The sequence below is a fragment of the Dama dama genome, unplaced genomic scaffold (genome assembly GCF_033118175.1).
Source record: "Dama dama isolate Ldn47 unplaced genomic scaffold, ASM3311817v1 ptg000080l, whole genome shotgun sequence".
Classification (NCBI taxonomy): Eukaryota; Metazoa; Chordata; class Mammalia; order Artiodactyla; family Cervidae; genus Dama; species Dama dama.
Window position 1 is genome coordinate 2,935,714 of NW_026870899.1, and position 12,607 is coordinate 2,948,320.

At 43.5% G+C, this 12,607-nt stretch overlaps 1 protein-coding gene across 1 annotated transcript; it reads left to right on the top strand.

Moving 5' to 3' along the window:
• Nucleotides 1-4,497: 4,497 nt before the first annotated feature.
• On the top strand, nt 4,498-5,892 carry LOC133053679 (F-box/WD repeat-containing protein 2-like). Its single transcript, XM_061138198.1, has one exon. It carries the CDS (start codon nt 4,528-4,530, stop codon nt 5,890-5,892), a length of 1,365 nt encoding a protein of 454 aa, XP_060994181.1. The 5' UTR covers nt 4,498-4,527.
• Nucleotides 5,893-12,607: the final 6,715 nt, after the last annotated feature.

Below are 12,607 nucleotides of genomic sequence, written 5' to 3' on the forward strand. Positions count from 1 at the left end.
AGCTTCAAAAGGTGTGAAAAATATGAGGAGCACGAAACGGTCTGAAAAATAGGAGGAGCATGAGGCGGTGTTGAAAAATATGAAGAGCCTGAAAAGGTGTGAAAAATATAAAGAGCTTCAAAAGGTGTGAAAAATATGAGGAGCACGAAACGGTCTGAAAAATAGGAGGAGCATGAGGCGGTGTTGAAAAATATGAAGAGCCTGAAAAGGTGTGAAAAATAGGAGGAGCTTCAAAAGGTGTCAAAAATATGAGGAGCATAAAACGGTCTGAACATACGAGGAGCATGTAGCGGTGTTCAAAAATATGAAGAGCCTGAAAAGGTGTGAAAAATATGAATAGCTTCAAAAGGTGTCAAAAATATGAGGAGCATGAAACGGTCTGAAAAATAGGAGGAGCATGAAGAAGTGTTGAAAAACATGAAGAGCCTGAAAATGTGTGAAAAATATGAAGAGCTTCAAATGGTGTGAAAAATATGAAGAGCTTCAAAAGGTGTCAAAAAGATGAGGAGCATGAAACGGTCTGAAAAATCGGAGGAGCATGAAGCGGTGTTCAAAAACATGAAGAGCCTGAAAAGGTGTGAAAAATATGAAGAGCTTCACAAGGTGTCAAAAATATGAGGAACATGAAACGGCATGAAAATATGAGGAGTATGAAACGGTCTGAAAAATAGGAGGAGCATGAAGCGGTGTTCAAAAACATGAAGAGCCTGAAAACGTGTGAAAAATATGAAGAGCTTCAAAACGTGTCAAAAATATGAGGAGCATGAAACGGTCTGAAAAATATGAGGAACATGAAGCAGTGTTGAAAAACATGAAGAGCCTGAAAAGGTGTGAAAAATAGGAGGAGCTTCAAAAGGTGTCAAAAATATGAGGAGCATGAAACGGTCTGAACATATGAGGAGCATGAAGCATGTTCAAAAACATGAAGAGCCTGAAAAGCTGTGAAAAATATGAAGAGCTGCAAAACGTGTGAAAAATGAGATGAGCATGAAACGGTCTGCAAAATAGGAGGAGCATGAAGCGGTGTTAAAAACATGAAGAGCCTGAACACCTGTGGAAAATATTAAGAGCTTCAAAAGGTGTGAAAAGTATGAAGAGCTTCAAAAGGTGTAATAGTGAGATGAGCATGAAACGGTCTGAAAAATAGGACGAGCATGACGAGGTGTTGAAAAACATGAAGAGACTGAAAAGGTGTGAAAAATATGAAGAGCTTCAAAAGGTGTCAAATACATGAGGAGCGTGAAACGATCTGAAAAATAGGAGGAGCATGAAATGGTGTTCGAAAACATGAACAGCCTGAAAAGATGTGAAAAATATGAAGAGCTTCAAAAGGTGTGAAAAATATGAAGAGCTTCAAAAGGTGTGAGAAATATGAAGAGCTTGAAAAGGTGTCAAAAATATGAGGAACATGAAACGGTCTGAATAATACGAGGAACATGAAGCGGAGTTCAAAAACATGAAGTGCCTGAAAAGGTGTGAAAAATATGAAGAGCTTCAAAAGGTGTCAAAAATATGAGGAGCATGAAACGGTCTGAAAAATAGGAGAAGCATGAAACGGTGTTCAAAAACATGAAGAGCATGAAAAGTTGTGAAAAATATGAAGAGCTTCAAAACGTGTCAAAAATATGAGGAGCATGAAACGGTCTGAAAAATAGAAGGAACATGAAGCGGTGTTGAAAAACATGAAAAGTCGGAAAATGTGTGAAAAATATGAAGAGCTTCAAAAGGTGTGAAAAATGAGAGGAGCATGAAAAGTTCTGAAAAATAGGAGGAGCTTGAAGCGGTGTTGAAAACCATGAAGAGCCTGAAAACGTGTGAAAAATATGAAGGGCTTCAAAAGGTGTCAAAGACATGAGGAGCATGAAACGGTCTGAAAAATAGGAGGAGAATGAAACGGTGTTCAAAAACATGAAGAGTCTGAAAAGGTGTGAAAAATATGAACAGCTTCAAAAGGTGTGAAATACATGAGGTGCATGAAACGGTCTGAAAAATAGGAGGAGCATGAAGTGATGTTCAAAAACATGAAGAGCCTGAAAAGGTGTGAAAAATATGAAGAGCTTCAAAAGGTGTGCAAAATATGAAGAGCTTCAAGAAGTGTAAAAAATGAGATGACCATGAAATGGTCTGCAAAATAGGAGGAGCATGAAACGGTCTGAAAAATGGGAGGAGCATGAAACGGTCTTAAAAATAGGAGGGGCATGAAGCAGTGTTCAAAAACATGGAGAGCCTGAAAAGGTGTGAAAAATAGGAGGAGCATGAAACGGTCTCAAAAATAGGAGGAGCATGAAGTGGTGTTCAAAAACATGGAGAGCCTGAAAACGTGTGAAAAATATGAAGAGCTTCAAACGGTGTCAAAAATAAGAGGAGCATCAAACGGTCTGAAAAATAGGAGGAGCATGAAGCAGTGTTGAAAAACATGAAGAGCCTGAAAAGGTGTGAAAAATATGAAGAGCTTCAAAAGTTGTGAAAAATATGAAGAGCTTCAAAAGGTGTAAAAAATGAGATGAGCATGAAACGGTCTGTAAAATAGGAGGAGCATGAAGCGGTGTCAAAAACTTGAAGAGCCTGAAAAGGTGTGAAAAATATGAAAAGCTTCAAAAGGTGTGAAAAATATGAGGAGCATGAAACGGTGAAAAATAGGAGGAGCATAAAGTGATGTTCAAAATCATGAAGAGCCTGAAAAGGTGTCAAAAATATGAAGAGCTTTAAAAGGTGTCAAAAATATGAAGAGCATGAAACGTTCTGAAAAAATAGTAGCATGAAGCGGTGTTCAAAAACATGAAGAGCCTGAAAAGGTGTGAAAAATATGAAGAGCTTCAAAAGGTGTCAAAAATATGAGGAGCATGGAACGGTCTGAAAAGTTGGAGGAGCATGAAGTCGTTGTGAAAAACATGAAGAACCTGAAAAGGTGTGCAAAATATGAAGAGCTTCAAAAGGTGTGAAATTCATGAGGAGATGAAACGGTCTGAAAAATAGAAGGGGCATGAAGCGGTGTTCAAACACATGCAGAGACTGAAAAGGTGCCAAAAATATGAAGAGCTTCAAAAGGTGTCAATAATGAGATGAGAATGAAACGGTCTGAAAAATAGGAGGAGCATGAAGTGGTGTTGAAAAAAATGAAGAGCCTGAGAAGTTGTGAAAAATATGAAGAGTTTCAAAAGACGTGAAAAATATGAAGAGCTTCAAAAGATATAAAAAATGAGATGAGCATGAAACGGTCTGAAAAATAAGAGGAGCATGAAGCGGTGTTGAAAAACATGAAGAGTCTGAAAAGGTGTGAGAAATATGAAGAGCTTCAACAGGTGTCAAAATTATTAGGAGCATGAAAGGGTCTGCAAAAAAGGAGAAGCATGAAGTGGTGTTGAAAAACATGAAGAGCCTGAAAAGGTGTGAAAAATATGAAGAGCTTCAAAAGGTGTGAAAAATATGAGGAGCTTGAAACGTTCTGAAAAATAGGAGGATCAAGAAACGGTGTTCAAAAACATGAAGAGGCTGAAATGGTGTGAAAAATATGAAGAGCTTTAAAAGGTGTCAAAATATGAGGAGCATGAAACGTTCTGAAAAATAGGAGGATCAAGAAACGGTGTTCAAAAACATGAAGAGGCTGAAATGGTGTGAAAAATATGAAGAGCCTCAAAAAATGTCAAACATATAAGGAGTATGAAATGGTCTCAAAAATAGGAGGAGCATGAAGCGGTCTTGAAAACCATGAAGAGCCTGAAACCGTGAGAAAAATAAGAAGAGCTTCAAAAATGTGAAAAATATGAAGAGCTTCAAAAGGTATGAAAAATATGAAGAGCTTCAAAAGTTGTCAAAAATTAGATGAGCATGAAACGGTCTGAAAAATAGGAGGTGCATGAAGCTGTGTTGAAAATCATGAAGAGCCTGAAAAGGTGTGAAAATATGAAGAGCTTCAAAAGCTGTGAAAAATATGAAGAGCTTCAAAAGGTGTCAAAAATATGAGGAGCATGAAATGGACGGAAAAATAGGAGGAGCATGAAACGGTGTTGAAAAACATGAAGAGCCTGAAAATGTGTGAAAAATATGTAGAGCTTCAAAAGGTGTGAAAAATAAGAAGAGCTTCAAAAGATGTAAAAAATGAGATGTGCATGAAACAGACTGAAAATCGGAGGAGCATGAAGTGGTGTTGAAAAACATGAAGAGCCTGAAAATGTGTGAAATATATGAACAGCTTCAAAATGTGTCAAATATATGAGGAGCATGAAACGGACTGCAAAATAGCAGGAGCATGAAGCGGTGTTGAAAAACATGAAGAGCCTGAAAAGGTGTGAAAAATATGAAGAGCTTCAAAAGGTGTGAAAAATATGAACAGCTTCAGAGCACCGGAAGCCGCTCCCCTGAGAGGCTGCGGACCCAGAGCGGCGGCCGCCGGTCCAGGCGCCATGGCTGCCGAGCGGACCTGGCCGCTGGGAGGCTCTGGCGGCCCGAGCGCGCCTAGTTGGTGTGAGCCTGGCGCGAGGTCCCGTGCCCTGGGGCGCTCGCTCAGGTAAATTTTTCCATAACCTTATGGAGAGAAAGGACTTTGAGACATGGCTTGATAACATTTCTGTTACATTTCTTTCTCTGACGGACTTGCAGAAAAATGAAACTCTGGATCACCTGATTAGTCTGAGTGGGGCAGTCCAGCTCAGACACCTCTCCAATAACCTGGAGACTCTGCTCAATCGGGACTTCCTCACACTCCTTCCCCTGGAGCTCAGTTTTTATTTGTTAAAATGGCTCGACCCTCAGACTTTACTCATGTGCTGCCTCGTCTCTAAACAGTGGAATAAGGTGATAAGTGCCTGTACAGAGGTGTGGCAGACCGCCTGTAAAAATTTGGGCTGGCAGATAGATGATTCTGTTCAGGACGCTTTGCACTGGAAGAAGGTTTATTTGAAGGCTATTTTGAGAATGAAGCAACTGGAGGACCATGAAGCCTTTGAGACCTCATCTTTAATTGGACACAGTGCCAGAGTGTATGCACTTTACTACAAAGATGGACTTCTGTGTACAGGGTCAGATGACTTGTCTGCAAAACTGTGGGATGTGAGCACAGGGCAGTGTGTTTATGGCATCCAGACGCACACTTGTGCTGCAGTGAAGTTTGATGAGCAGAAGCTTGTGACAGGCTCCTTTGACAACACCGTGGCCTGCTGGGAATGGAGCTCCGGAGCCAGGACCCAGCACTTCCGGGGGCACACGGGGGCGGTGTTTAGTGTTGACTACAACGACGAACTGGACGTCTTGGTGAGTGGCTCTGCAGACTTCACCGTGAAAGTATGGGCTTTATCTGCTGGGACATGCCTGAACACTCTCACCGGGCACACAGAATGGGTCACCAAGGTGGTCTTGCAGAAGTGCAAAGTCAAGTCTCTCTTGCACAGCCCTGGAGACTACATCCTCTTAAGTGCAGACAAATATGAGATCAAGATTTGGCCAATTGGGAGAGAAATTAACTGTAAGTGCTTAAAGACGTTGTCTGTCTCTGAGGATAGAAGTATCTGCCTGCAGCCAAGACTTCATTTTGATGGCAAATACATTGTCTGTAGTTCGGCACTGGGCCTCTACCAGTGGGACTTCGCCAGTTATGATATTCTCAGGGTCATCAAGACTCCGGAGATAGCAAACCTGGCCTTGCTTGGCTTTGGAGACATCTTTGCCCTGCTGTTTGACAACCGCTACCTGTATATCCTGGACTTGTGGACAGAGAGCCTGATTAGCCGCTGGCCTCTCCCCGAGTATAGGAAGTCCAAGAGGGGCTCCAGCTTCCTGGCGGGTGAAGCGTCCTGGCTGAACGGACTGGACGGGCACAACGACACGGGCCTGGTCTTTGCCACCAGCATGCCTGACCACAGCATCCACCTGGTGCTGTGGAAGCAGCACGGCTGACGTGGGGCGCCGGGGCTGCGGCCCTGGCGCACGGCCCCTGGCAGCCACCTGCATGAACCAAAGTTCTCACCTCACGGCATCATCGCGCAGCGCACAATCACTATCTGTTTGCCGGGGCCGGGGCTCGGGGCGGGGGGCTCGTCTTGTGGACACACACCGCAGCACGCTGACGGGGCGCACCGTTGGCTTCATGTGTTCCTAGTTTGTGGTCAGTGTGAGAGGCTTCGTCTGGGGTTCATCATTTATTTGTCCTTAGTTATGTGGGTCCGTGTGAGAGGCTGCATCTGGGGTTCATCTTTCTTGAATATTGGTTTTAAGTAAAGAAATTTAAATGGCTCATTAATCTGCTAATTGGTTGCCTATAAAAACACAGTCTATTATTAAAGCTTTTTACCATTGCCTTTTTCTCTTTTGAAATTGAAGCAAAGGTGCTATGATGTTGTTACAGCAACTTTTCTCACATGGGGCTTAGCTTTTATAACGACCCGTGTTATAAAGACCACCAAGTTCTGTGACATTCATGCTCTCCACCAAATACCAGTTCTAAAGAAAATGTGTCTTCAGTGCAAATCCAGTTCTATAGATTGATGGTTTGTGACACGTTTTAAGCCCTCATTCTTGTCAGAGCCAAGGTCGGCCGTGTCTGAGATGCACGAAGTTCTGTAGTCTTTGTTTCTGTGGAACAAGCTGGCTGGGTCACCTGCCACCTCCATGACTGCGTAGAGGGGACACGGTTCAGTGGAAGGCGCCAAGCTGGCAGACTGAAGCCTGGCTCTGTTCCCTAGGAGCCCCGCAGCCCAGGAGTGCAGTTCTCTGGCCCCGTTTTCTGTGTCTGTATAGCTAGTTGTTAGGCTGTCATTTGATTTCTGGGATTCTTTCTGGTCCTGTGTCTGCCGAGCTGTGCAAAAGTTGATGCTTCAGTTTTGTCCAATTGCTAATTCGTTGTTTCTTGGCATGATGATCTTGGAGATCATCTATAAATGAAACCACTGATACAAAGTTGTCATCTATAAGGAAATCAAACATGCAAAAAAAAAGAATGGATAAAAGGGAATGTGGAAAATGTTAACATAGTCTGCTTTAAAAACTGTATGCAGTTGGTGGAAGAAGTGCTGAGAGGAGTTGGGGTTCTCTGGAGAGGCAGGGTGTGCCAGTTCAGAGGGAGAGGTCCCTGACCCTGACGCTCCGTCCTCCGCTGTCTCTCTCTTGATGGGTTGCCTCAGGCAGGCTAACTTTCTGTTGAAAGTGAAGGACTTGCGCTAGATTGGGGTTTGCAAACTCACAGGCCCGGGGAGCCATGCAGAGAGCATAGGTGAGCGCCGCCCTCCGGGCAGGATGGAGCTGTACCAGGGGACGCTCCTCTGACGGGCGGTTTCAGAGCCCTGCCTGCCACGCGGGAGGAAGCCCAGCGTTGCACAGGCCTTCTGATGTGTCAGGTGGAGCTAGGCCTCCAGAATTGTGTTTATAATTCCCTAATTTTAAAAATGTGGACAATGACTTGGAGATCATGTGAAATGCAGTGGGCTAATAAACGAAGCGAGTCTGCAGGCTGCCAGTTCACATTCCCCACCTTCTCATTCCTGCAGAGTAGGCGAGGCTGTGATTCGACAGTGGCGGTGTTTTAATGTAATTGTCACAAACATTAGGGAGACAGTCTAGGGAACGAGTGTTGGGAAGAATTTAAGAGTTCCCAGTTGTGTGACAGAGGAGTGAGGAGGGGGCGTTTCAGTCACTGACCTCCAGGAAAGTATTAATAGTTAGAAGATGAATTTAAGAGCTGGAGCCTGAGTGGGAGGCCCTGCCTGGGAATATGAGGGATTCTTTCTTCTTGTTAACTTTGATATTAACCCATTTTTCAGGTAGGAAAAGGGTTGCTGGTAGAGCTGAGAATGATTCAAAGTACAGGGGGAACACCACACTCCCAAATCCTATCACCCTAGAGCCTGACAACAGACCTCCAAATGCTGCAAAGTCAGGGTTTATGAGAACTGACGGTTGCTCCCAAGGATGGATTTAGGTAATATCCATGCCGAGACTCTGAGGAAATCAGGTGAAAGAACAAGATCTTCATACCCCAAATCCATCTCACATTGATTTCTGTGGGTGAGTGCTGCTTGGTCCTTTTAAGAAATGGGACTAGGTTCAAAGCTGGAATCTACTTCTCAGGAAACCCAGGAGGCTTTGGGCCACGGTGAGGGGAAATGACTTTTCTCATTTTCATCCACCTGGAACATGAAACTGAGATCACAGGTCTAATGATCATCCGTAGTCCCACCTCACCTTCTGACATACATCCAGTTGCTTTAAAGACCACGCGATTATGTAGTCATCTGTGGGGAAACTTTGAAATGACAGACCTAAAGCTTGTATGGCAGGCCCCGTCTCCTTTCGGTTTTCAGTGGCGAGTACCAAGGTTACCACCGAGGTGGCGCAGCTGATTCTGACCTCGGTGCTCAGAGCCCTGCCTTCATCCCTCTTCGTATAGTGTTGCGGTCCATAGAGTCAGAGCCACGGTTTTTCCAGTAGTCATGTACAGATGTGAGAGTTGGACCATAAATAAGGCTGAGCACCAAAGAACTGATGCTTTTGAATTGTGGTGATGGAGAAGACTCTTGAAGTCCCTTGGACAGCCAGGAGATCAATCAATCCTAAAGGAAATCAACCCTGAATATTCACTGAAAGGACTGATGCTGAAGCTGAGGCTCCAATTCTTTGGCCACCTGATGCAAAGAGGCAACTCATTAAGAGAAGACCCTGATGTTGAGAAAGATTGAAGGCAAAAGGAGAAGGGGGCTGAAGAGATAGTTTGATAGCATCACTGACTCAGTGGACATGAATTTGAGCAAACTCTGGGAGATAGTGGAGGACAGAGGAGGAGCCTGGCGTGCTGCATGCAGTCCATGGTGTGGCAAAGAGTTGGACACGACTTAGTGACTAAACAACAACAACTTCTATAAAAATGGAAAACCGACCCATCCTTTGGAAAAGAATAAAGCGAGGTGGGGAGTTGAGCACAGTGGATAGGGGTAACTCAGGCTCCTTTCACAGAGTTGGGGGCGCTCTTTCCCGGACACTGACTTCTGCTTCCGTAGCTCAGAGGCTAGGGATTTGCCTTTGCTGCTTCTTTTGTGAGTATTCTCATTTCTGAAAAATTCTTAGGTCATGAACAGATAGACTCCATCTTTCTTCCCGAGCATTGGATTTCTCCAGTAACCCTGGTGTGGTAGAAGGTGGGGTGGCTGTCAGCTCAGGTCTCTGGAGGGACTCATAAGAACTTGGGGCTCTGGGGAGAGGATGGGGTCCGAGAGAGCTGAGGGGGTGTGAGGTTTCAGCAGACTTGGTTCCCATTCCAAAGGAAGCTGGTTCCCCCCCCACAGCAAACCCCATTATTTGAAGAATATAATAAGTGATGTCAACAGCTGGGTTTCACCTGACATCTTAGACCTATCAGAGAAGTAGGAAGAAAGACTTCCTCCAGGGGAGGGGCTTGAATTTGAACAAATCCCACAGGAAGTACACATGTTTGAATAGCTTTTAAGTGGAGGAAAGGGAATGTTGCTATTCGGTTTTAAGGTGTGCACTTCCTTTTTCCTAGTTCAAAGTTACTCTGTTCTGGCCATTGGGAGTGCTCAGGAAAACATGAGTGAGGGTCATGTGATCATGCTAGTGTTTGCTCTCGGGAGAATGTTGAGTGCTCTGCATTTGTAAAACATCTTAGGGAGAAAAGAAGTACTTTTGCAAACAGTATTATGTTAGTCATGCAGAAATCGTTGCTGTCAGGTGAGGCGTTTCAGCTGAACAGAAGCGGCTAAGGAGAGGAGCCCAGCTTGATGCGTTACTTTGGCCAAACCCAGCCAACCCCTGAAGCCGTGGTGGTTGCCCCGACTTCTGGGGTGCCTAGAGATGGGTCTCTCCACCGTCTCACATCTGGCTCTCCATGCCTCCTCGTCTGGGCCTCTGCCGGGCCCTGGCATCCGAACCGCTTGCCGTTGCCTGTAGGGAAGCGTGTAGTCAGACTGCTGCCCTGGGAGGCAGCCTGCGCCAGGGCGCACTCTCCGCTTTCCTTCAGCGCCACGGGGTTGTCAGCGTAGGGGAGAGGCCCCAGGTCCGTCCCCGACACAGCCTTCCTACCTGCTTATGCTGGTGCTTGCCAAGGTTTGAGGGGACCAAGACCCTCTTGAGAATTCTGCAGTCCCTAGACAGTGTCTGACAGAGGGGCCAGGTTAGCACTCCCGACACAAGTGCCTGCCGGCCACCTCTGTGTCCTGATCTGCAGCTCCCTGCGCTTGCTCTAGGAAATGGGATTTCTTTCAGGATAAGTCACCAGATGGATTACCAGTTACCTTTGTACCACTCCCTTCAGCCTGATGAGGCTGAGTGACCGTGCTCGGTGCAAAAAGGTGTTTTGCTATCAAGTCGTTTCCGTGTGTATCCAGTCTCCCCCAGTTGCTTAAAACTTGTGTTACAGTCTTGACTAGTGTGAACATACTTAATGGTTGCAGCTTAAGAGACCCAGCTAACTTCAACTCTTCATGAATGTACTCAAATAAAAATGTGTTTTTGCATATTTAAAAAAAAAAAAAAAGAAAAATATGAACAGCTTCAAAAGGTGTAAAAAATGAGATGAGCATGAAGCGGTCTGAAAAATAGGAGGAGCATGAAGTGGTGTTGAAGAACATGAAGTGCCTGAAAAGGTGTGAAATATATAATGATCTTCAAAAGGTGTGAAAAATATGAGGAGCATGAAACAGTCTGAAGAATAGGAGGAGCATGAAGCGGTGTTCAAAAACATGAAGAGCCTGGAAAGGTGTGAAAAATATGAAAAGCTTAAAAGGTGTGAAAAATATGAACAGCTTCAAAAGGTGTGAAATACATGAGGAGCATGAAACGGTCTGAAAAATAGGAGGATCAAGAAGCGGTGTTGAAAAACATGAAGAGCCTGAAAAGGTGTGAAAAATATGCAGAGCTTCAAAAGGTGTGAAATACATGAGGAGCATTAAACGGTCTGAAAAATAGGAGGAGCATGAAGCGGTGTTGAAAATCGTGAAGAGCCTGAAAAGCTGTGAAAAATATGAAGAGCTTCAAAAGGTGTGAAAAATATGAGGAAAATTAAACGGTCTGAAAAATAGGAGGAGCATCAAGCAGTGTTCAAAAACTTGAAGAGCCTGACAAGTTGTGTAAAATATGTAGAGCTTCAAAAGGTGTCAAATATATGAGGAGCATGAAACGGTCTGAAAAATAGGAGCAGCATGAAACGGTGTTCAAAAACATGAAGAGCCTGAAAAGGTGTGAAAAATATGAAGAGCTTCAAAAGGTGTGAAAAATAGGAGGAGCATGAAGCGTTGTTGTGAAACATGAACAGCCTGAAAAGGTTTGAAAAATATGAAGAGCTTCAAAAGGTGTCAAAAATATGAGGAGCATGAAACGGTCTGAAAAATAGGAGCAGCATGAAACGGTGTTCAAAAACATGAAGAGCCTGAAAAGGTGTGAAAAATATGAAGAGCTTCAAAAGGTGTGAAAAATAGGAGGAGCATGGAGCGTTGTTGAAAAACATGAAGAGCTTGAAAATGTGTGAAAAATATGAAGAGCTTCAAAAAGTGTCAAAAATATGAGGAGCATGAATCGGTCTGAAAAATTGGAGGAGCATGAAGTGGAGTTAAAAAACATGAAGAGCCTGAAAACATGTGAAAAATATGAAGAGCTTCAAAAGGTGTGAAAAATAGGAGGAGCATGAAGCATTGTTGAAAAACATGAAGAGCCTGAAAAGGTGTGAAAAATATGAAGAGCTTCAAAAAGTGTCAAAAATATGAGGAGCATGAATCCGTCTGAAAAATTGGAGGAGCATGAAGTGGAGTTGAAAAACATGAAGAGCCTGAAAACATGTGAAAAATATGAAGAGCTTCAAAAGGTGTGAAAAATATGAACAGCTTCAAAAGGTGTAAAAAATGAGATGACCATGAAGCGGTCTGAAAAATAGGAGGAGCATGAAGTCGTGTTGAAGAACATGAAGTGCCTGAAAGGTGTGAAATATATAATGAGCATCAAAAGGTGTGAAAAATATGAGGAGCATGAAACGGTCTGAAGAATAGGAGGAGCATGAAGCGGTGTTCAAAAACATGAAGAGCCTGGAAAGGTGTGAAAAGTATGAAAAGCTTCAAAATGTGTGAAAAATATTTACAGCTTCTAAAGGTGTGAAATACATGAGGAGCATGAAACGGTCTAAAAAATAGGAGGAGAATGAAGCGATGTTCAAAAACATGAAGAGCCTGAAAAGGTGTGAAAAATATGAAGACCTTCAAAATGTGAAAAATATGAGAAGCATGAAAAGGTCTGAAAAATAGGAGGAGCATGAAGCGGTGTTCAAATACATGAAGAGCCTGAAAAGATGTGAAAAATATGAAGAGCTTCAAAAGATGTCAAAAATATGAGGAGCAGGAAACGGTCTGAAAAATAGGAGGAGCATGAAGCGCTGTTCAAATACACGTAGAGCCTGAAAAGCTGTGAAAAATATGAAGAGCTTCAAAAGGTGTCAAAAATAGGAGGAGCATGAAACGGTCTCAAAAATAGGAGGAACATGAAGTGGTGTTGAAATACATGAAGAGCCTGAAAAGGTGTGAAAAATATGAAGAGCTTTAAAAGGTGTCAAAAATATGAGGAGCATGAAACGGTCTGAAAAATAGGAGGAGCATGAAGCGCTGTTCAAAAATATGAAGAG